The 24,249-nt window shown below is 38.0% G+C and overlaps 1 protein-coding gene across 1 annotated transcript in view; it reads left to right on the top strand.

Annotated features, from left to right (window-relative positions):
- Positions 1-6,194: 6,194 nt before the first annotated feature.
- Positions 6,195-24,249, top strand: part of LOC127967720 (contactin-associated protein-like 5) — a 76,863-nt gene continuing 58,808 nt past the window's right edge. The window contains exon 1 of the mRNA XM_052568359.1: positions 6,195-6,487. Coding sequence (XP_052424319.1) covers positions 6,409-6,487 — 79 coding nt within the window. The 5' untranslated portion in view covers positions 6,195-6,408. The remainder of the gene's footprint in view (positions 6,488-24,249) is intronic.

Here is a 24,249-nt window from a genome sequence, read left to right as displayed (position 1 = left end):
TGTTTTGAAGCCTGAATACAAATTGTAAGAAGCAAAAATCTACATTTAGTCTATAAACAGACTACACTACGGTCACTTATAACTTTGGTATCACCCCCCAAACACACTCTCCTCTATGCGCACTAGACATTTTTCACACACTGCTGTGTGTACATTATCCCAAAAAAGGCTCAGTAATATGTGTATGCTTACATTCTCATGCAATACAAATCATCTTACACTGCTCCCCAGCCAGCTGCTTGACTTATGATGTTTCTATTTGCACATGTACAGTATTATTTGAAACATTCATATAGTTTGTATGTATAGGCAAACATTTATATAGTATATTTATAGCCAAAATCTGTCAGTAGGTTAGTTGTGTATACAGTAGGTACAGTATTTATGTGAATCATTCATATAGTTTGTATTTTTTATATTACATAAAGGTAAACATTTATGCATAGTATATTTATAGTCAAAATATGTCACTAGGTTAGTTGTGTGTAGGTTTATACTGTTTTACTTAATTGTCTGTATTTATGTAGCACCACAGTCCTGAAAGGCACAACATTTAGTTAAATTGTATGTCTACACTATTATAAAATAGTATGCAATAATAATGTATTGAGTGTAAATTATAATTTTAATTTAAATTATTAAATGGATTCCATTTTCTTGTGACAATGAAGCCCCCATCCCCCACCCCAACCCCACCCTATAATTTATTTTAAACTTTTGATTATTTCCTTCATTTTTATTGAAAATAAAAGTTTTTTGATGTGATATGAGATTTGAAAAGTAAGAAAAAAACGTTTGGCCAAAAGTCCATTTGAACTCGGGTTGATTGCGTCAAAAAGCATGTGCTTTACCCATCGATGCCACCAGAACTTATGTGCGACAAGTGTCTTTTGTAGTGTTGACTAGCCCAATCACACTTTGGTGGGTGGGGTTAGTGTAAATAGACACTTGTTTTGTGTGTGTGTGTGTGTGTGTGTGTGTGTGTTTTAAAATAACTAATCTGAATATACTTTAAATTTTTCCCCATTAAGATATTTTGTTTCATGAAAATGTTCTGTGAATGGTAAAGGTTCTTCATGGAACCAGATGCCAACAAAGCACATTTATTTCTAATAGTATAGGTTTGGAGCAACATGAGTATAAGTCAATGAAGACAGAATGTTCATTTCCCTTTAAAACTGGAACAAAAAATGCCCATTGATCTTGCATGTCATATTTCAGTGCTTTCTTTGCCAATTATAAGTGCATTTCTAAGCTAGCAAGCATTCTATATTGTCTAGTTATGCCTGATACATTTTGCAGAGGTAGTCTAATGGTTTGTGCAAGACTGGCTAATTTACTTGAGATCTAGTTCTACAGATGCTTGAATAAGATACAAACAAAATACTTCAGAAATCAGATCTCATCATTGTACTATAAATGTTTGCTTTTAGATCTCCATGGGAACAGCATAGGAAATATGCCATTAGAATGCACCTGTTTCTCAGCCTTTCATTAGCTCAAGCTTAGTTTCAAACGCTAAGGGGATTTAATAATATGCAGACCAGACGATGCTTTGCACGAAGAAGACACGTTGAGACTTGCATGGAGGCGTTGAAAATGTCTGCTGCTCCGTCAAGATAACCTTTACATCAAACAGAGTAACAGCTGAAACTCCCAGAGAGAGCGAGAGAATTTAGTATTCTACAGAATTTAAATATATGCAGAAACATCCTACACATTGCAAGAGGGGAATAAATATATAATGTGGAATAAAAAAGATAGCCACTTATAATAAATTCATAACATGAAAACTGTACTTAGTTCCTGCTTTAAAATTAAGCTCACACAACACACTTCATAAGACTGCAGCATCCCTCGAAATACAATATATGCTCTTAATCAATTAAAAAGTTCCTCAAGCTGACTGAAGGAGAAAAGAATCAAGCTGAGTTTAGAAAAGCTTCTATAAAACGAGATCTGCAGTGCCCAGGAAAAGCTATTCTTCACTGAAAGTTCACGATCTTGAATGTGCCATATTTTCCTCATCATGAGCTGTCATGTGACGACTCTCTCTGGAACAGATGAACATTTACATCGCTGACACTACAAGAGCATTCAAAGTCCTAACCCTTTCACTACTAGCCGCTATCCTGAGCTGTGAGGTCAAAGACAGCAGAAAAATGTCAAAAATGTCCAAGTCAGTTTCACCCAAGGAAACAACTTCTTCCTAAATTATTTATAAGATCTTGTCAGAATATTACAAAAGCACATTAACTTGCACCATTGAGCACTGCCACAAAAAGCACAATATTGCAGAGTACAAAATACAGATATTCAAAATCAGGCCGTGGTAAAACATCTGGTATAATATAATGGAACTTTTGAAAAGCTATCAATTCACAAAAATCCTATTTAGAACTATATAGTATAGTTTCAACATCTACTAGAAGGCACTAAGCTGTATTGGGTTAATCAGACAAACCTTGTCCTTTTTTCTTTTAAAACAGCCAGTAATATATCTAGTTCATTGTTAAAGAGACAGTGTGTAACAATCTATTGCTTGCCATCACACACTATCAGTAATAAATGTGTGTTTATATGAGTATATTTAGAAATGATATTTTTTGCCCTACTTTCATCACCCCACCATATATAAAAATATATTTTTACACTTTATTCAATATGCTGTACTTTCTCATTAACTTCTAACTGTATTATGTAAGTACTTAAATTCTGTAGCAGTATTGCAGTCCTCTAAACTTACTGTGTGTCTCAGTGTTTTAAAAGGTCTGGTTGGAGTAAATAATTAGCTTAACACTAAAGCATCACAATTCCACTTAAAATTGGTTGATTCATTCAATTAATTAAATTACAACCTTTACTGTAAAGGGTTTATTTCTACATTACAAGCCTACTGAAATGCAATGCGTAGATACTGTATAAGCTAGAGTTCAGAAGTTTTTATTTAAAAGAGCTGTTTTTTATGTGAATATTTTAATAATAATGAAATTATGCCTGTGATTGCAAAGATGAGTTTTCAGCATCATTACTCCAGTAAATAGTGTCACATGATCCATCACAAATCATTTTAGTATGCTGGTTCGGTGCTTAAGAAACATTTCTTCTCAATGCTGAACATTGTGCTGCTTAATACTCCTCTAATATTTATATATTTTCAGGATTCTTTTAAAGTTCAAAATACCAGCATTTATTTCAAATAGTCAAATAATAGTAATAGTACACATGAATAAGACGATAGGTCAGAGATTGTATAAATCATTTTCACTTACCTTATTACATCAAGCCTTCTGAAAATTAACTGGAGAGGTGGAGGGCAGCAGAGTTCTTGCTTTTCCTCATCAGTGGAAACGATTCCCATGTCCGCCATTGAGTGAAGGGCAGTGGAGATGAGAAGGCAGATTATGGTAAAAAATAAAGGAGAGGAGAGATTGTTTGCAGCTTAAAGGGTACGCTTCATTTCTCTTCATTTACTCTGAATTACCCCGGAGTCCCTCGGGAGGCTTGTCTTGCCCGGTGCCCTTCAGTTCATTCAACAAAGCCTTGAGAAGTTCACACTTACTTTACCTTAAAGGAAACTAAAGACCCATTGCAGGTAGAGGTTATGTAAAGTTAAATGAATTCCGTCTCCACACCAGTTGTTAACCTGTGGTAAATAATGATCATGAGGGTGAATATGTTGGTTTAGATACACATTATTTGAACTAGCAATCATTGTAAACACCACAATTTTGCTGCATGAAATTACTCATACATTTTGTTTCATGACCAGAGATATAATTGCACTTTTTTTAGCTAAATTATTCTTGAATATTGTTCCACCCAGCTCCAATATTTATCTAAAATGTAAATCTTCCCCGTGGCTTATTTACAGAATCCGTGATTCTTTTTGTTCCTCCAGTCAAGTCAGAAGTGCTGCCATCAACTGTGTGACATCTTAAACACATCTCTTTGATCTGATGTGCCTTTGATCTCCTCTCTGCTTTCTTTTTTGAATGGTAGGATATTCACTTTTGATTAGACACACGAGTTTTATCAAGAGTGCATATGGATTGAAAGGTCAGACAGTTGCATATTTATAGACTCAATCAATGTAATTCAATGCTTACTTATTCATACACTCTTCTAAAGATACTGCCACCGCAAGCTGTCAGGAAAAAACAAACTTCTTCATTAGCAGATACTACTGTGTTCTTTATCTGTATATCTAATCTTGAATCTTCAGTTTACGCTCAAAAATAAGTACTGGTGTAGTCAGACTATGAACAGTTTATGTATCCAATATGTGTCAGATGGTTAGTGAAAACAAGTGGTCTGTGGGTGTAACTAAATACAACTGGTGAAAAGTGGTCCGTTTAAAAAGCAATATCAACAAGAGATAGACATATAATAAAGTCATGAAACGGGCCTTTCATGTGTCATCAGATTGTATCTACTTCATTTCCTCACTTCTGTTTCTGCAATACTGAAGTGAATTGAACTCCAGCATGGAGTGGATGTCTCATGGCATTTCTCCCACACAGCCAAATCGCCCTCTACTCAAGCTCCACAGCGGGAGTTCAGTAGGTCAGACCTGTTTTAATGAGACACACAGACAGCATGCGTGAGAAAAAGAAAGACAGAGACCGTGTATTAGAAAGTCGTGTTCACATGCTTGCCGCTCTTTACTCTGGAAAGGATCAAACAAACATGTCCTTCAGATATTTACTCAGTCTGAAGCTCATGTTTTCTCATCACACACATAAACAGAGTACTCCCTTGGCGTACCAATATGTCATGGTGATTTCAATTCACTCTCTGACATGAAGGAACTCTCAATATTATGCCAAATATCTCTTAGAACCTGCCCAACACCAGCCGAACAAAGTAGACCATCATGATCTGAACAATCAAAAAGACTGGACTACAAGTCAAACGTTTATAATATTATGTTTTATTGTTTCGGTGGGGGGAGCGTATCTTATGCTCACCAAGGTTGCATTTATTTGATCAACAAAACAGTATAATATTATATATTATATAGATATTATTACAATTAAAAATATATATTTATATTGCATTATATTTTAACACATTTATTATTGTGATGGCAAATAGATGATTTAAACCAGTTAATTTAGGATGAGCTTGATAAAATTCTGACAAATAGGTTTTATGATTGATTGCCCTTTAAATATCAGCAGACAATAATATGTAAAAGTAATTTATAATTGTCACAAGGGTCTTTGCCACTATGAAATGTTTTCACTTGCCTGACATCCTAGTGGATGTGATCCAGTTTCATTTATACAAACTGATCTCAGCAAACACAAGGAAAATCCACCAATAAATGAGAACATTCTTCTTAGACAGAGCAATAAAAAAATATAAATCATATACACAGTTGTATTAATCATAGTCTAACTGATTTCTTCGTATTATTATTATTATTATTATTTATTTATTTTGCTTTAATAAATAAATGCAGCCAAGAGATAAGGCTTAAGGCCACAACAGAAGATCACGTTATCTCAACAAAATGTTGTCATGGCTTCAAAATACAACAGGGTATCACTATACTAACTCTACTAACTAACCTAAATCTAAATTGTACTAAAATAGAAATCTGCAGGACTGTAGTTCTCCAGGAGCAGGTTTGGAGGACTCTGCACTACAGCATGACATACAGGTATGTTATCAATTTTTGGACATTCTAGTACTTTTAAATTCTTATTGTTGCAACTTATTTATTGGAGAACTACACGCATTCGGACACAGTGAAAGAAGATAACACTTTTATTTTTTTATTTATATTTTATTAAGAGGCACACTACCTAAATATACATTAGACAAGTGAGCTCTCCATGGTCCTGGAATCCAGAGCGTGCCACTTGTATCTACATACACACAGTCATAGAACCCTTATTTGAAGCCTCTTGGTTTGGAAAACTGTTTTAGGTTTTCTGACCTAACAAGAAAAAAAGAAAAGAAAAGAAAAGAAAAGAAAAGAAAAGAAAAGAAAAGAAAAGAAAAGAAAAGAAAAGAAAAGAAAAGAAAAGAAATCGAGAGCACGCCACTTGTATCCTCAATCACACAGAATCCAAAGAGCGAGTGTCTGAGATAAGCACAGACTCGGAGAGAGAGAGGCAGGGAGTGAGAGAGGGAGACCAGAATCAGAGAGAGAAAGAGAGAGAGGCAGGGAGAGAGGGAGACACAGAGACAGCATCAAACATAGAGCGCGCGCAAGTTTTGGATCAGTCCTTCAGAGGGATCTGAGGAAACGGCGGGAGTCGCACGCTCATTCGTGGTGGCTGCATCTCATTGTGGCGGGAGTCAAAGCGCTACCTTCACGAGACTTAACGCTTTTCCCCTAACGGTTGTAACGGTCGGAGGTACCTCAAAAGTGTGGAGCAGAGTACTTTTCCAAATATGAGATTCCACAACGGCATCGGAATTCTTCTCCTCACGACGTTAAGCTCGCTAACTTCAGTTTTACTGGCGGGTAACTGTAAGTTAAATAATTTATTATTTCAAACACGGTTGTTAAACAATATGAAAGTTAGTTGTGATAAACCAAATAAATCTAATCACGTTCAAACCTGAGATATTTGAAGAAATCCAGTCAGGTTGCTGACTGAATTAAAAAGGATTTAAAAGGCAGTTTGTATACAGCCAATACGAAAATCGCAGTGTCGTTTATTTGTCAAGTATTAATGAATTAACATTCATTGTGTCTGTTAGGTATTTTCTGACGAGTTTTATACAGCAGCAGATAACTTCTCTTAGACCATTAGGCTTTTTGAAGTGACTCGGCATTGTTTGGAATAACGGTTTTGTCTTCACTCAAATCTGCATCCAATGTCCCTTCGTCGCTAAAATTGTGTATTATTTTATATACAAAAAAATATATGCTAACTTTAAACTTGGGGTGTGTTTAAGGTCATGTTAATTATGTTATCACAGCTGGTGTAAGCTTACACTGAAATGTCTTGAACCCTCTGTAGGTAAGAGTCGGTTATTCAACAAAGATGCATAAATTATCACGTCAAAAGAAAAAGAAAGAAAACTACTCTTTTGATAGCATACAACGAGTTGTAATATATCCTCGTCTTTCATCTGTGCTCTTTCTCGCGCATTCTCACATATACACATCAAGGCGTGCGCGAGCAGAAAGACACTTCTTGAAAAGTCACGCGCCGTGTTGCTCGCTCTCTTTTTAACATTTCATTTCATCTGTTTGGAAGCAAAGGCGAGAGATGGGAGGAGTACCAGAGGGGAAAAAATGCTTGCGATGCCTGTGAAGATCTGCGGCGATCGAACAGCCTCAGATACTCGCACGGAAGGATGCAGTGTGTGAGTCAGGTTCTAGGAAAATCGCATATAAAGGCACAAACAATGTCTGAGATATAAAAATGTAGAGAAGTGTGTATGTCAGAGTAAGGACAAAAATATTATTTGATCAGTAAACAACAGACCAGTAAACAATTTTTTTTAAGGCAAATATCTTTAGGTCTGAATGAGGGTTAGGCTTTAGGGTTAGTGTTAGGTTTAGCAAAGTATGAAAACCATTGTGTCTATGAGTAGTTCTCACCAGTATTGGGAAACCAACATGTGTTTTGGTGTAGCCTACACTAAAATACTTTTTAGTTGCGGTAGAGCATTAAGCGTGTTTGATTAGTATGTGAGTGTTTTGAAGGTTGCAGTGGACTGGAAATATGAGAGAGAGTTTTGGAGTGCACTAAAGCAGAGATTTTAAAATTTTCTTCATTCCAAGTACCAATTATTTTGATTCCCTTGCATGGGGCTGCCCTCTTAAAGTATACAGGCCCATTTATACTGTGTGAGTAAAGCAAGATATTAAATGGGCTATAAATTGTCATTGTACTGTGTGTGTGTGTGTGTGTGTGTGTGTGTTAGTGCTTTCAAAATAAGCGCGTTAATGCAGGTGATTTTTTTTTTAGTTTAACATTTTAAAAATATTTAATGCAGTTATTGCAGGGGTGGAGCTATGGTTGGCCACTCCACTCACAACTGCTGCTTCTGTCTAGTTTTTCTTCACAAGAACCATTGTTTATTAAAACGCAGAATGTCTTTATGACCACATCAAAATGTGAAAAGGAGACTTCACTTCAATACCAAGGGTCACAAGCACGGAAATGGTACTGTGCTTGCAGCATGTGCTCTTCAATTATATATACAAATGCTGCGTGCACATAAAATAACATGAAAAGCTATTATTATAGATTTAGTGTAATTTGTGTAGGCTATAGTTTTAAAAAATCAAATAATGTTCTGCTTATCTTTTATTTATTTTTTATTGTCTATATTCTATAAGTTGTATATACAGGTCTCAGTGCTAAGTATTTTTCTTGCCTTGCCAACATTTTCACTGGCCCTGCCACAAAATATTAGTTTTTGTTTTCATTGTTTTTTGACCACGTTATCTTGTACTCTCTCTAATAATTAGGATTGAATAATAATAATTTTAGATGCCAGCGAGGTTTTACAATTATCTGTTCTAAATTTGAAACCAAATACTAGCCTAACAAATATACAGTTCAAACATTATTAAAGACAAGTAAACACTGAGCAACAAGAACAAATAAACTACAAATTACAAGCAATAGCACAAATAAAGTTTTTTCAGGTTTGTACGTGATTAGGTAGATAAATCATATACTCACTCTGTATAACACTCTATAAATTAATTATAGATTAATTCTTGTTAAAGTTATAACAAGAATTAATCAAAAGTTGTTCACTTTACGACACAGTGCATGGGTTCAATATTAGCTTTCTTTCTCAACTGCGTATGTTCACTGAAGAAGAGGATACTTTAATCACCCAGATGGGTATTTTGAAAAAATTTTGTATGTGTTTGTCTGTTTAAATTCAAGTATACGTGAAGGAAACCCCAATCTGGTGTTTTTGGGTTGTCAGAGTTGTTTCTTTCTGTGTTCATGATGTGTGCACTATATATAAAAAGAGTGAGTAATGAATTGAGTTACTTTTACTTGAATGGTTAAAAATCACTTAAATGTTCAAATTTGCAAGACTTAAAATTGATTAAAAAAAATGATAAACCTTTGTGAGGATGCAGTAGTGGCCCGATCGGGCAGTTCTTATTGTCAAGCCCAGATAGCATAGGTTGTGTTCAGCTGTGTTTAGTATAAGCTGTGGGAAAAAAAAGGAGTGATTTGTCAGACTTCCAAAAAGGTAAATTATGGGAGCCCATTTAGCAGGAGCATCTGTATCCTTAACAGCTTAGTTGTTTGGTGTTTTAAGAACAATTGTGTGTATACAAAGTGTGGCAAGACTTCATTACCAAAGAGTAATCGGGGGCAAAAACTGAAAGTGAATGATAGGATCTGGGAAGGATTATGTTAAAACAGCAGAAAATTCAGAAAGACAACATCTATTAAAGAGCTGCGCCTGGTAAAACTTTAATCACAGACAGCAATGCTAAATGGAGAATAGATAACATGATCATAAAACCTGGACAGTTGGAGAACCAAAATGAACTTCATCTGACTTGAATGTTATCAAACCACTGTGAGCAGTTTTGGAGAGAGGAGTGAGAAGCCGATTCCCTTCTTCAACAACTGGCAGATGTTCTGACAGATGACACTGGACACTGGAGACTACTCATGAGTCATATGAATCCATTATAAGAAGGTTGGAAGCTGTATCAAAGGCAAAACTGATAGCCAAACCCTGAATTTCAAAATTATTTGTGTTGGTTAATTATTTGGTTCCAAATATATATATATATATATATATATATTTTTTTTTTTTTTTATAGAATATTGCCTTAGAATGCTGCAAATCTTCTACAGTAGAAGACCAAACTAAAGGCAACACAAATAAAAACCACAGTTCATATAAAGTTGAGCCGTGTGTATGTGTGTGATTGGTGTGGTGTTTAGTGTGCAGTAAGAGTAGTGCGTGAGAGTGATGAGGTTGCGAATGTTTTGTTGGAGGAATGTGGAAGGCTGCTGTCTGTGAGCAATCAGTGCTGCCCATGTCAGGCAGAGGTGCTGTAGCTTCTGTAAGACAGAGAAGTGGCATTCAACTCACTCCCTGCTGAGAACAAAAGTCCTCTGCAGTTTTCAATCTGTCTCTCACAGACTTCAGCGCCCATGAACAGGTGTGTGAGTGATTGAACTTGTGGACCCTTGCCAGGAGAAAATAAGTTTCCTTTAAATAAGTTACGCTTTGGAAAACGTGCTCTGAAATAGACAGTAACTGTGAGATCAGGGCTATGAGAATAATCAGACAAACCCCTAGAGGTAATGTAGCTGATTATGCTGGGACCATGCTTTTAACAAAAATGTAGACACAAAAGTGCATGCAGGCAGAAATAGGTTTTAGTTTTTACACCCTTTCAGCTTTTTGTAAATGAAGCAGCAATTGTTATAAGCAGCACTGTCACTTTGTAATGTGACAATGTCGTTCTGGCATCATACCATAGAAAATTAAATTGAAGTCAGTTGTATGGAAGTGTGGTTTCTTTGGCATTTGCTAGGGGTTTACATGTATTTCAGGCACATGCATGTTGTCATTACACTGGGAGAGCGGCAGACTTGTTTGTTTGCCTGCACAGAATGTGCTTCCATATTGTACACACACAAATGTCTTAAGAAACAGAAAACATGCTTGCATAAGCTTCCAGCTGTTGATGTAGATTAAAGAATTTAGGCAGTCAAGTCTCCCTGAATTATGCTATGTCTGTGTGCTTCTGAGTCATGTGTTTACAGTCTTTTCTGCTGAGAGTTACGTGTGTCTTGTGGGTGTTTATTTATGGAGCCGTTTTCAGTTAGTTTCCACCACATTCATGAAATGCTGGAGGGACGTCTTACTATATTTATAATCAGTTTTGGGCACCACACCAAATACTGAAGCTGGGTTTTAAATCATGTAGATTTTCAGCAGTGAAGCTATTTTATTGATTAGTAGTGGGGCATGGCTGACAAACTCTGCAGCATAAATGTTTTCTGACAGTATTCAAGTGATCAAGGCGTGTTTTTTCTCTCAGCTGTTTATAATTGGAGCAGACTTTGTTATTAAAGGGGTTATTAATTTTTGTTATCAAAAATGGAAATTCTGTCATTAAAGGGGGGGTGAAATGCTATTTCATGCATACTGAGTTTTTTTACACTGTTAAAGAGTTGGATTCCCATGCTAAACATGGACAAAGTTTCAAAAATTAAGTTGTATGTTTGAAGGAGTATTTCAGTTCCAAAAATACTCCTTCCGGTTTGTCACAAGTTTCGGAAAGTTTTTTTCGAGTATGGCTCTGTGTGACGTTAGATGGAGCCGAATTTCTTTATATATGGGTCCTAAGGGCACGTCTGCCGGGAGAGCGCGCGCTCCCATATAGCAGAGCACTGAGAGGCTGAGCACAGCTGAGCACTGATCAGAGCGAGAGCGAAATGTCACAAAAGAAGTGTGTTTTTGGTTGCCAGGGCAAGACAACCCTGCACAGATTACCAAAGAAAAAACAGCATTAAGGGACCAGTGGATGGATTTTATTTTTACAGAGCATCAACAGAGTTGTGCAAGTGTTTGTTCCCTGCATTTCGAAGATGCTTGTTTTACAAACAAGGCCCAGTTTGACAACGGATTTGCGTATCGTTTATTTCTTAAGGATGATGCAATCCCAACGAAAAAGGGTCACGATCGTGTGTTGGAACCGCAGGCGGTGAGTAAAACTGCTTAAAATATCTCTGCCTCCTTGTTAGTGCGTCCGCCTCCCATGCCAGAGACCCGGGTTCGAGCCCCGCTTGGTGTTAGTCGTTGCTGCTGCTGCTCTCTTTCAGTTTCAGCCTCGGGATCTGATTCTGGATCATAAATAAACAGCTGAATCTGTTAGCCATGGTTTGTTTTGGATGATGGTTTTTTCCTCAAGGTAATGTCACAGCTTCCAAAAGCTCTCAACGCAAAAGCCTCCTGGGCTTCCTGATTCTTTAGCTCCGCCCACACGTCACGCCTGCAGTCGGTCGTGTTTTTCCAGGAAAAATCTTGCAGCATAATCTTGATTTAAACCACCTGATTTAATGCAATTTCAGTTTAATTTCTACCCTACAAATTGCTCAATCTCATGTGGCACAGATCGGATATGACCGGTGAATGTGTAAGCAGGAAAAAAAACGCATGGGTTACGATTTTCTCAGATCGGATTCAGGCCTCATTCATGTATGGTAATAAATCGGATAAGAATCGGATACATGCATTTGCATGTGCCATGTAAGCAGACAAATCGGATGTTCCCCAGTAAATGCGAGTCGTACGTCATTAAAAAAGTGACGTCAACTCGGTGGACACCACCAACTGAGATCACATGACTTATTATAGGCGTGATGGAGGACGAAGGATACACACAGTGGAGTTGAGTAATGCGGAGGTTTCATGTCTTTTAAGTCTTTGGGGCAAAGAGACAGTGCAAGCAAAAATGCAGGGTTATTACAGAAATAAATCCATGTTTGAAGACATTTTACGAGATATGGGGAGACACGGTTTTAAGTGGTCGTGGCTACAGTGCCAATGTAAGGTAAAAAGCTTAAAAAACAAATACAAAAGCAAAACTCTGTATAATTTTATTTGCATCTGCATCCATTGTATTTCGTGCTGTTTTACTTCCTTTTCCGGGACAGAATGTCTACGTTTGGTAGTTTCAGCAGTGTATAGTGTAAATGCAAAAATCGGATATGGGTCACTTTTAAAAGATGATGTAAGCGGGTCGTCAAAAAAATTGGATATAGTCAGAAAATCGGATTTGGGCATCAAGACCCGCATTGTAAATGCAGCCTAAGTTTTGATATTTAAAATATATTTGATCTTGATTCAATTAACTAGTAAATACCAAAATGTGTTTATACAGTAGCTATCTAGCCAGTAAAATCAAGATATGACAAGACAAATCTAAGTGTGTTAGCACTTTCTATTTGACAATTAATTTGGTATAAACTAGCTCAAGCTGTAATGCTCTTTCTGCTAGCCAGTTTTCTGTTATCATACAGAAGTACAGTACTGATCAAAAGTTTGGAAAAAATACTATTTTAATATTTTAAACATTGCATATCTTTTGCTCATCAAGCTTTCATTTATTTGATAAAAATACAGAACAAAACAGTAATATTGTGCAGTATTACTGGTATTTAAAAAAATTGTTTTCTGTTTTATATATATATTTTTATATATTTGTTTTTTTCTGTGATGCAAAGCTAAATTTTGTACATCATTACTTCAGTCTTCAGTGTCATATGATTCTTCAGAAATCATTATTATATTCTGAATTATTATCTTCAATTTTGGAAACAGTTGTGCTGTTAATTGTTTTTTATATAATTTTCTTTTCTTTTTTTGAGAAATAAAATAGTTTTTAAAAAGAACAGAGTTCATTTAAAATAGAAATCCTTTTTAACAATCAACCCTCTACTTTGCAACAAAAAAATAAAATAAAATAAAAATGTAAGTGACGTGACATATAGCCAAGTATCGTGACCCATACCCAGAAATTGTGCTCTGCATAAAACCCATCCAAAGTACACACTCACAGCTATAATGACATTAGGTTGTTACATTCAGGGCTGGGAAGGTTAATTTTAAAATGTATTTCACTACAGATTACAAAATACAAGCTTTAAAAAGTAATCAGTAATGTATTTAGTAAGGTTCATTAACTTAATCTAAATATTCAGAATACTTTGAAATACTTAAAGGGGTCATATGATGTGATTAAAAAAAATTCTTTCTCTTTGGAGTGTTACAAACTTGGTGTACAAAGAAGATCTGTAAAGTTGCAAAGACTAAAGTCTCAAATCCAAAGAGATATTCTTTATAAAAGTTAAGACTTGTCCACACACCCTAAAATGGCTCATTCTAATATGCCCCCGTCATGTTTACATCATGATGTGGGAAGATTTGGATAACGCCACCCAAATGTTCACGCAAAGAAAGAAGGCGTACCTTTTATTCTCGCTGTTGCCGCCAGCAACATTTCTAGAGAAGCTGTGTTTCAAGCTTGATGAGCAAAAGATATGCAATGTTTAAAATATTAAAATAGTATTTTTTCCAAACTTTTGATCAGTACTGTACTTCTGTATGATAACAGAAAACTGGCTAGCAGAAAGAGCATTACAGCTTGAGCTAGTTTATACCAATTTAATTGTCAAATAGAAAGTGCTAACACACTTAGATTTGTCTTGTCATATCTTGATTTTACTGGCTAGATAGCTACTGTATAAACACATTTTGGTATTTACTAGTTAACTACGCGAAGGTTGTAAAGGTGTTAGGTGTCGCCCTGCCCGCAGCTCAACAGATGTCTGCCAGAGAGGCACGGTATGCTAATGCCCAGGAGGAGGCAACACTCCGAGTACAGTGGGCTCTCACCCCCAAAGGGATATGGCTTGCCGTGGGATTGGTACCCCAAGGATATGCCATTCACTATCCAGTGGGTCAACCTCTGCTTAGAGACAGCCTTCCCTTTCTGCTGGCCTCCAAAGCAGACAAGGAGCTCCTTAGAGCTTCTGAAGCTCTGGGTGTGGTCCACGTATATGCACAGTGCTCTTATGGGACATTGTAACGCCAAGGAAGGCTGGATCTGCCTCCTCCGGGGGCAGTTAGTGGGTGGGGGTTGTCAGAGGGCAGAATTCAGTAAAGAGACAGGTGTAGGGAAAAAGCGGTTCCTGAGTCTGCTGGTCATTGTCCGGAGGCTTCTGAAGCACCTCCCAGAGGGCAGGTTAAACAGTCCTTGTGAAAAATGCTGTGAGCTCATTGTAGACAGCGTTTTCTCCGGATGTCCTCAATAGCAGGAAGTAGTGTCCCTGTGATGCATTGGGCGGTTTTCACCACACTCTGCAGTGCCTTGCAGTCAGCAACTCAGCAGTTCCCATACCAGACTGTGATACAACTGGTCAGGATGTTCCTGATTGCATGCCAGTAAAAGTTCACCAAGATGGCTGAAGACTGTCCTGAGGAAGAAGAGGTGCTGGTGAGCCTTCTTGTTGATGTATTTCCTCAGCGACCAGCAGGGATCACCTCTAGGCATGACGAAGTGGATATTGTGCTCTTTTGGAAGGCCAAACAAAGTATTGTAAGTAAGTAAATCTAAATATTCAGAATACTTTGAAATACTTAAAGGGGTCATATGATGTGATTAAAAAAAATTCTTTCTCTTTGGAGTGTTACAAACTTGGTGTACAAAGAAGATCTGTAAAGTTGCAAAGACTAAAGTCTCAAATCCAAAGAGATATTCTTTATAAAAGTTAAGACTTGTCCACACACCCTAAAATGGCTCATTCTAATATGCCCCCGTCATGTTTACATCATGATGTGGGAAGATTTGGATAACGCCACCCAAATGTTCACGCAAAGAAAGAAGGCGTACCTTTTATTCTCGCTGTTGCCGCCAGCAACATTTCTAGAGAAGCTGTGTTTCATTGTGAAAGTGAAACTACTTTGTTTGGCCTTCCAAAAGAGCACAATATCCACTTCGTCATGCCTAGAGGTGATCCCTGCTGGTCGCTGAGGAAATACATCAACAAGAAGGCTCACCAGCACCTCTTCTTCCTCAGGACAGTCTTCAGCCATCTTGGTGAACTTTTACTGGCATGCAATCAGGAACATCCTGACCAGTTGTATCACAGTCTGGTATGGGAACTGCTGAGTTGCTGACTGCAAGGCACTGCAGAGTGTGGTGAAAACCGCCCAATGCATCACAGGGACACTACTTCCTGCTATTGAGGACATCCGGAGAAAACGCTGTCTACAATGAGCTCACAGCATTTTTCACAAGGACTGTTTAACCTGCCCTCTGGGAGGTGCTTCAGAAGCCTCCGGACAATGACCAGCAGACTCAGGAACCGCTTTTTCCCTACACCTGTCTCTTTACTGAATTCTGCCCTCTGACAACCCCCACCCACTAACTGCCCCCGGAGGAGGCAGATCCAGCCTTCCTTGGCGTTACAATGTCCCATAAGAGCACTGTGCATATACGTGGACCACACCCAGAGCTTCAGAAGCTCTAAGGAGCTCCTTGTCTGCTTTGGAGGCCAGCAGAAAGGGAAGGCTGTCTCTAAGCAGAGGTTGACCCACTGGATAGTGAATGGCATATCCTTGGGGTACCAATCCCACGGCAAGCCATATCCCTTTGGGGGTGAGAGCCCACTGTACTCGGAGTGTTGCCTCCTCCTGGGCATTAGCATACCGTGCCTCTCTGGCAGACATCTGTTGAGCTGCGGGCAGGGCGACACCTAACACCTTTACAACCTTCGCGTAGAGCCAGTTTCTTCACATGTGTTGGGTAATGTGTTACGCTTGCTGCACCATTCCCCCTCATACGGGATGCAAGCGCTTTTCTTCTCACAGAAGAATTCCCCTGTTGGCAAACCCTGGTTGAGCATCCCACAGCACCCTCGGAAGTCAAACTTGGTGGAGCAGTCTGACGCCACGCCTAGTACTGGTGTTAGCATGCCCGGAGTCCCGGTCAGCCCCTACACTGGGCTAGGTGTCCTTATGGCTTGATTCCCTACGGATATTCCCATATGTGTATTCTTCCATGTTAAGGTTTCCCTCTTGGTAAACCCATGTCTTCCCTTGACAGACCTGCTCTGTCATTCTCTTCTGGCAGTTGTTCCGTCCCTATGCTAAGGTAGAACTGGCCTTAGAGATCCATTCCATATGTAGTACTACCCCCTGGGTCAGTCCATATCAGTATCTCCATGTCACCTCCCTATGGGTAGGATGTGGTCTCCATAGCAACCTCTTTCCTTAAGGTTCACTTCCCCATCATTCTGCCAGACTGAAAGAAAAAAACTGGAAAGATTTGAGGTAATCTTTCACTGAAGGTTGCAATCCCTTCCAAAAAACTTTTTTGCAGCAGCAGCATGGACTTCTTGTCACGGTGTGTGTTCTGTGTTTCCCTGGGTCTCCACTAGTGGTCTCACTTCCCCATAGGCACCTCACCGTAGGCACTACAATTCCCACAAGACCTTCTCCCTTCATCACAGTAATTGCACTCCTGTTAATTGCGCTCAGGTGTCTTCACTTCATAGTCATTACCCTTCCTATTTAAACCGGTCTGTTTGATTTCATGGAGTTCTTACCTTCCTTCACCTAGTTTCCTCGCAGTCCCTTGTGGTTCTAGTTTCTTCTTTCTGGTTTGTGTGTTTTTTGGACGGATGTGTCTGGTTATGACCTTTTGCCTGTTTTTTGGATTTTGGATTACCCAATAAAACTCACACAGCTTTTGGATCTCTCGTCTCCTGTGAAGGACTCCATCTGTAATGATCGAGAACACAGGAGACAAGAGATCCAAAAGCAGTGTGTGTGAGTTTTATTGGGTAATCCAAAATTATGCCTATGGGGAAGTGAGACCACTAGTGGAGACCTAGGGAAACACAGAACAGACACCGTGACACTTCTCCAGCAGTGATGTACTCACCCTTTTGGTCCCAAGTGAGACCCCATATGTCTCCGTTCCCTCCATCAAGGAACGAGGGTTACATACATAACCAAGATGTTTACAATTCAGTGGAAGCTATTTGGACAGTTCACTCATGCACTGAATAATTTGGAGCGGTTTCTCACTAAAAGGTGAACGTAATTATATATGAGCATATGTTATAAAGTGATGAAAATGCACACAGACACAGGCAGCTGTGAATTCTTTGGGGCAGGACAGAGGTTATACTCTCCTAATCCTGCATAAGGTATTCAATTAAAAATGGCTTTCACCCTTACTTCCAGGACCTATATTTCATCATCTAACAGTGTCAATTATATGTGCTGGTGTGCAGGAGTGCCTATGTATGAAAAGCTCCAGAACAGTCATTCAACTCAGAGCTGTTGAGTTAAAAAAGGTGCAATCTATGTGTACAGTACTTTACATTAAGCATGAATGTTAAATGTGAATTAAATGAACCACACAAATCCAAAGCAGGTTTGAAGTGCCAGCAGCAGACAGGCATGCATTATCACAAAATGCCCTGTGTAAGAATTTATTTGTTTATGAGTGGAACTGACATCTGAAATAATCACAATTCAGCTTGCCAAGAGATCAGTGTGATTGTTTTCTGCTGACCCTAAAGCTGCGGGTTTAATCAGTGTAATCGACAGGATGGCCCAGACGTTGCTCAAATCCACAAGAAATTACTTTAAAACTCAGCTTTAAAACTCAGGATGCATTTCATGTAATGCAATGACTTTGATTTGACTGTGTCCTCATCACTGACCTCATCTTTTTCTTGTCCAAAAAAATAAAATAAAAATAAACATTATAAGTATTAGTTTTAATAATCATGCATGATGATTTATCCTTATGGGGAGTTGTTGCAAATACACTGAGAAATGCCAAGAATTGAAATGAACATGAAATTTGAAAAGTAGAAAGACTGAAATTTCATTTTCTTTTAAAACCTTCTCCAATAAGCTTTGAGATTGCATACCCCTGCACATTATCTGCACTAGTTATCATCACTAGTACAAACTCATGTTAGGACAGTATGCAACATTAAAAATCTGGAGCTCAGCCTCCAGATATTATGAGTTGAGCATACATAACACAGTATGTAAGGCAGGCATGCTAATTAGGGCTCCTTCCTGCTTGATGGCTGGATTACCTCTTGATTTCAGAGAAAGTAGCTCAGCCCAGAAACCACAGTTGACAGGCTTGCCTCATTCTGTTAAAAAGTCAGGATTACCAAAAGTTATGTCCCTGAATTTTCTGAAACTTTGACACCCAATAATGCACTGATGGATTAGAGAGAGGGGATTGAAAATTAAATTTGTATAATTAGATCATCAGGTAAACATGCATTTGAAGGTGAAAACAAATTGTGTGTGCATGCGTTTCATGGCATACATTTTGCGAATAGAGTCAGCATAAACATCTCACTGTTTGCTCATTATAAGTTAGCAGTGTTTACAAATTACATGTTATTTTTCTCCAAACACCCAAGACAATTACAAGAATCTTGAGTTTTCTAAATAAACCCCATTACCTTCACAGTCACTTAAAGAGCTGCATAGTTTGGGTTGTCCTAATAGCCAAGTGTCTGTGAACTTTATGCATAAAGAGATGTGTTTGGTGTCATATACTGTCTCAGGGAATTTGCTTATGTTAATTGTTTTTCAGCGGGTGGATTCTTGAAGGATGTTAGATGCTCTTATGTAATTTCTTTTTAAAAAAATTTACTGCACCACTTCTGTTTTAGAACGTTCACTCTGTTTTGATGCATCTCAGGAATTCTCTCTCTGTCCCTCTTTTTAACATGCTTTATAATTTAGCATATTGCTGGGCAAGTGAAGTTCTTAGTTATATTAGGTAAATATAATATTTTATTTTAAGGATATTTTGTTTACCTTTGTTGAAAAAAAAAAAAACCCTGTCTTTTGAAGTTTGGTTCATGGCAGAAAAATATCACTGCCGTAGACCCTTTATCAGGGTTTGACATGAAAAAAGAGAAGAAGAAAACTTTAGGTTAGTAATAAAAATTCAACACATGTGTTTTCTTTTTCTTTTTTAAATAATGGCATACAATGAGATTTAAGCACAATATTTCAACAATTTCTGTTTCAAACTGAAATGAATAATTCTTTAAATATTTACACAGCTGCTTTAAACTTTAGAAAACGCATATCATACCCTTGTTGTTTGTTGCCATAGCTAAGTTGAGTTGAAGTTTTTTTTTTTTTTTTTTTACTTTTTAGGGACCTGCATTGACTTTTTTTTATCTGAAAACGTGCTCCTAAATGTTCTTTTAGAATTTACACACATCTATTTTAGGACACAAATGCAAGTGAAATGCACTGATGAGCCCTGCTGAGATACATGAGGTTATATCACCCAATAGTCTTTCTGTCTCTTTCTGCTTTCAGTCTTTCTTTGTACTAATCTTAAGGGGGGGGGGGGGGGGGGGGGGGGGGGGGTTCGAGTATGGCTCTGTGTGACGTTAGATGGAGCGGAATTTCCTTATATGGGTCCTAAGAGCACTTCGCCTGGAAGAGCGCGCGCTCCCGTAGAGCAGAGACATTCACTGATCAGAGCGAGAGACCGAAATGTCACAAAAGAAGTGTGTTTTTGGTTGCCAGGTTAAGACAACCCTGCACAGATTACCAAAAAAAAAAAAAAAACAGCATTAAGGGACCAGTGGAGTTTATTTTTACAGAGCATCAACAGAGTTGTGCAAGTGTTTTTGTTTGTTCCCTGCATTTCGAAGATGCTTGTTTTACAAACAAGGCCCAGTTTGATGCCGGATTTGCACATCATTTATTTCTTAAGGATAATGCAGTCCCAACGACAAAGGGTCACGATCGTGTGTTGGAACCGCAGGCGGTGAGTAAAACTGCTTCAAATATCTCTGTGTTGTTAACTTAGCTATCAGCGCATAAGCACATCAAGTAAACAACTTGCGATGTTGTAATCAAACTGCGCTTTCCACATGTACAGCTTAAATTTTTTTTAAAAAATTTAAAAAAGACGACATAAAGTGGAACTTAGTAATTTTCCAAAACCGCTAAGCAAATATATACAGTTTCGATACATACCACATAGAGACGTCCTGATGTAGTCGTTGCTGCTGCTGCTCTTGTTAAATTTCAGCCTCTGGATCTGATTCTGGATCATAAATATACGGCTGAATCAGACTGTTAGCCATGGTTTGTTTTGGATGATTTTTTTTTCCTCACGGTAATGTCACAGCTTCCAGCTCTCAACGCTAAAGCTTACTCGCGCTCGTGATTCTTTAGCTCCGCCCACACGTCACGCCTCCAGCAGCTCGTGTTTTTCCGGGAAAAATCGGTATAGACTATCTTTCTCTTATAAATATAATAAAACTAAAGACTTTTTGGAGTTATGAAGGATGCAGTACTACTTTATAGGTACTCAAGATTAACAGGAAGGCAGGCAGGGATTTACAGAGATTAAAGCAAAGTGAATGACAAACAAAATCCTTGCGAGTTTTGATGAGGGGAAATTAAGGCTACGACTTACCATCGGACAAACAAATAGAGTGCCTCCCAAATGACACATTTCAGGAAAAAAAATATGCACATGCAAATAATATTTGTCTAGCTTTTAGCAATGATGTTATTAAATAAATAAAAAAAATGGCATTATATCCTTAGGGTTTGTTTTCATAAAAAGGCTGTTTGAACTGTCATGTGGTGTGACATGCTAAATTCCGTGTAAAACAGCATTTTTTCCCAATCTGTTTATACTTCTAATGCATTTTTATTGACATTAATTGAGAGACCACATTAAATATTGTTACTTTAAAAAAATAAGTTTGTCTCTCTGCAGGACCATTAGATTGAACTAGTGAGACATTAAGTGTTAAAATCTTGAAATCGTTCATGGACCTTTGCCCAAAACCCTATAGCCATTTCTGGAAAGAGATTTCAGATTCCTGTCCTGTGGTTTGAATCTCAAAAAATTATACATCAGATAACTAAAGCTCAAGGGGCAAACTGAGTTATTTGTCAGTCAATCTTATCAAAGCTCCCTTTACACTGTAAGTACTGCTGTCATTCTGCTGGGAGATGATTTAAACAATGCCTGGCGGAAGCACTGAGCAAACCTGTTAATCTGCCATTAATCTCCCACCTTAATCAGTGCTATCGTGGCGGCCCATCAGATGGGTGATCGATCCCGCTAGCTATAAATAGCTTAGAACAGTGCGGGCTAAACAACTCTCTGATGTGATGTATGTTCATTAGACCTGGATGCTCGGGGTGTTCAGCATATCTTCTCCCCTCAGTGAAGATCATAATCATTTCCTCTCTTTTTAATCTTTCACTCTACTCAGCCTTTTTTACAGTTGTTAAAAGCTGTCCTGTGATTCCTCTATACAGGGGTCTGCAGGCCTTTTTACATAAAGTGCCATGTTAACCTGTGAGTCAATTGTTTTAATTTTAAGTGTATATATATATATATATATATATATATATATATATATATATATATATATATATTAGGGGTGTAACGATACGCGTATTCGTATTGAACCGTTCGGTACGACGCTTTCGGTTCGGTACGCGGTACGCATTATGTATACCGAACGGTTCGTTGGAGTATTTAATTATATTTGAAAAAAAAAAAAAAAAAAGAGAGAGAGAGAAATATAATGATATGCGTTCAACAAGGTAGCCCAATAACCCAAACAACGTAACAGGCAACGCCCCTGACACTCCCGAAGAAGAAAAAAACACCATCTTATATGTTTATGTTAGGCTACTCAGCAGGCGCTCGCTCACTCAGTACGCGCTGAAGGCTCGTTGCAAAATAGCCAATGCGTTTAACAGACTAGAAATGAGAAGATCCCCCAATAACCAACAGGTCTGGTGTTTGGGTGCACTTTGGATTCCCTTTAAGCTATAATGGTGATGGCAAGAGAGTGGTTTCCTTTCCAAAGCGCTTGGGCAGAAGCGCTCATGAGGCGTCTGTCTTTGCTAAGCAACAATGACGTGCTCTCTCCATGAGACGCGGAAATTTCAGCGAAGGATAAATGGATTTGCAGCTCTAAAAATCGCTTGCAGTAGCTCTGCTACTAAATTTATTTCAAAATTGCAATCCATATACAACTATGATCAGCTGATCCTTCATCTTGGCTGAGCTCTCAACGTTGTTACGGGAAAGGATGAAGCTGATTGGTTGGTTCTTGTCACATGACCCGCGGTGCGCTTGCGGCATTCTGAAAAGTTGAGATGTTTTTACATTTTGCTGTATCTAAAACGTATCGAACCGAACCGAACCGAACCGTGACATCAGTGTATCGTATCGAACCGAACCGTGAATTTTGTGAACCGTTACACCCCTAATATATATATATATATATTTATTTATTTTTTTTTTTTTTTTTTTTTTTTACTAAACCTTCTTGCTTTTATTTTTGACTGACTGGTTTCAAAGTGATTTTAATGATACAAAATATCAACTATGAGTATGTTCCACTCTTTTTTGAAAACCAAAAAATAAGCCATTTAAGCCATTTTTATCGTTTGAAACATAACTCCTTGATGGGAAATGTTTTGTTTAAAACGTGGGACCACTGTAATTATGCTATATAGAAGAATTATCGTTTTGTTTTTTTTTCATTTACATTTTTTGGAAAAAAAAAAAAAAAAAAACAGTCAAACCAACAGACCGAAGTGCCTCATTGTTGCTTCACTTCTGTGGATGTGAGTAGGACTGTGCAGCTCCTGCACTCCTTAAAATAAAGCTGCTTTCTTCACATCGATGCATTAGAAGAACCATTTTTTGGTTCCACAAAGAACCACTCAGTCAACAGTTCTTTAAAGAAGCATTGCTTTCTTACCTTTTTACAATCTGAAGAAACAGATTATTTCGCAACAAAGAATCTTTTGTAAAACAGAAAGGTTCTACAGATATCAAAGGTTCTTTATGGAACCATTTAGACAAAAAGGTTATGCTATGGCATTGTGAAGCACCTTTATTTTTAAGAGTGTGTAGAGCATTCCAGTTATATGCAGTGCATCATTTTCTGGTTTGCGCTGTCTGTAGGTTTAGCAAGTAAATGGAATGGACCTCTGCGCTGTTCAGTGGGCCGTGCAAGTAAACAGATCTGCTCTCCAGTGATTCGTGCTATGCGATTCAACTGAGTAGTGCAGTTTCATCCCACTTTTTCAAGCATTTGGCTTCTCAAACAGCTTTATAACTCAATAAAACAGTCTGTGTGATTACAAAGCAGGGCTTCTGAAAGATTCATGCAGATATGATTGACTTCAGTTTTTCTAAAATAAACAACTAAATAAAATTATATGAATGATATTGTTCTCGCTCCGCTCTTATTGCCTGCATGGCAGTGATTACACCTTGTTCCAATGGCATCAAGCAAGCTTTCCCTAGTTCCTTTGCCGATCCTTTCTTCATACTCTTTCTTCACAGCCTTATTACCAGCATTCCCTTAAATTCTTCCTCTGTATTTCTCTCTGCCATTCCCACACTTTTTCTCTCTTTTCTATGTCTCTGTGACCACATGATTAAAGTACTTCTGTCCGTGCCACAGTGAGGCAGCACAGTAATAATGTCTGACCTTTTGAACAATGACCATGTGAATGCACTCTCAGGCAGGTCAGAATGAAGAGTCCTTCAGAGACACGGACCTGCCTGAAACATCACTGACTCGGGCCCAACTTTCTTAGGCCAAAAATTCCACATAATGTCTGTCATTCAGCTACTTCAAAATGCTGCTGCTCTGGGGTTATTTCATGGTGGAAAAATATAATTATGTTCCTGTTGCTAGGCAA

The sequence above is a fragment of the Carassius gibelio genome, chromosome B11 (assembly GCF_023724105.1).
Source record: "Carassius gibelio isolate Cgi1373 ecotype wild population from Czech Republic chromosome B11, carGib1.2-hapl.c, whole genome shotgun sequence".
Lineage (NCBI taxonomy): Eukaryota > Metazoa > Chordata > Actinopteri > Cypriniformes > Cyprinidae > Carassius > Carassius gibelio.
Note: the sequence above shows the minus strand (reverse complement) of the source record. Positions and strands in the feature narration are given on the sequence as shown.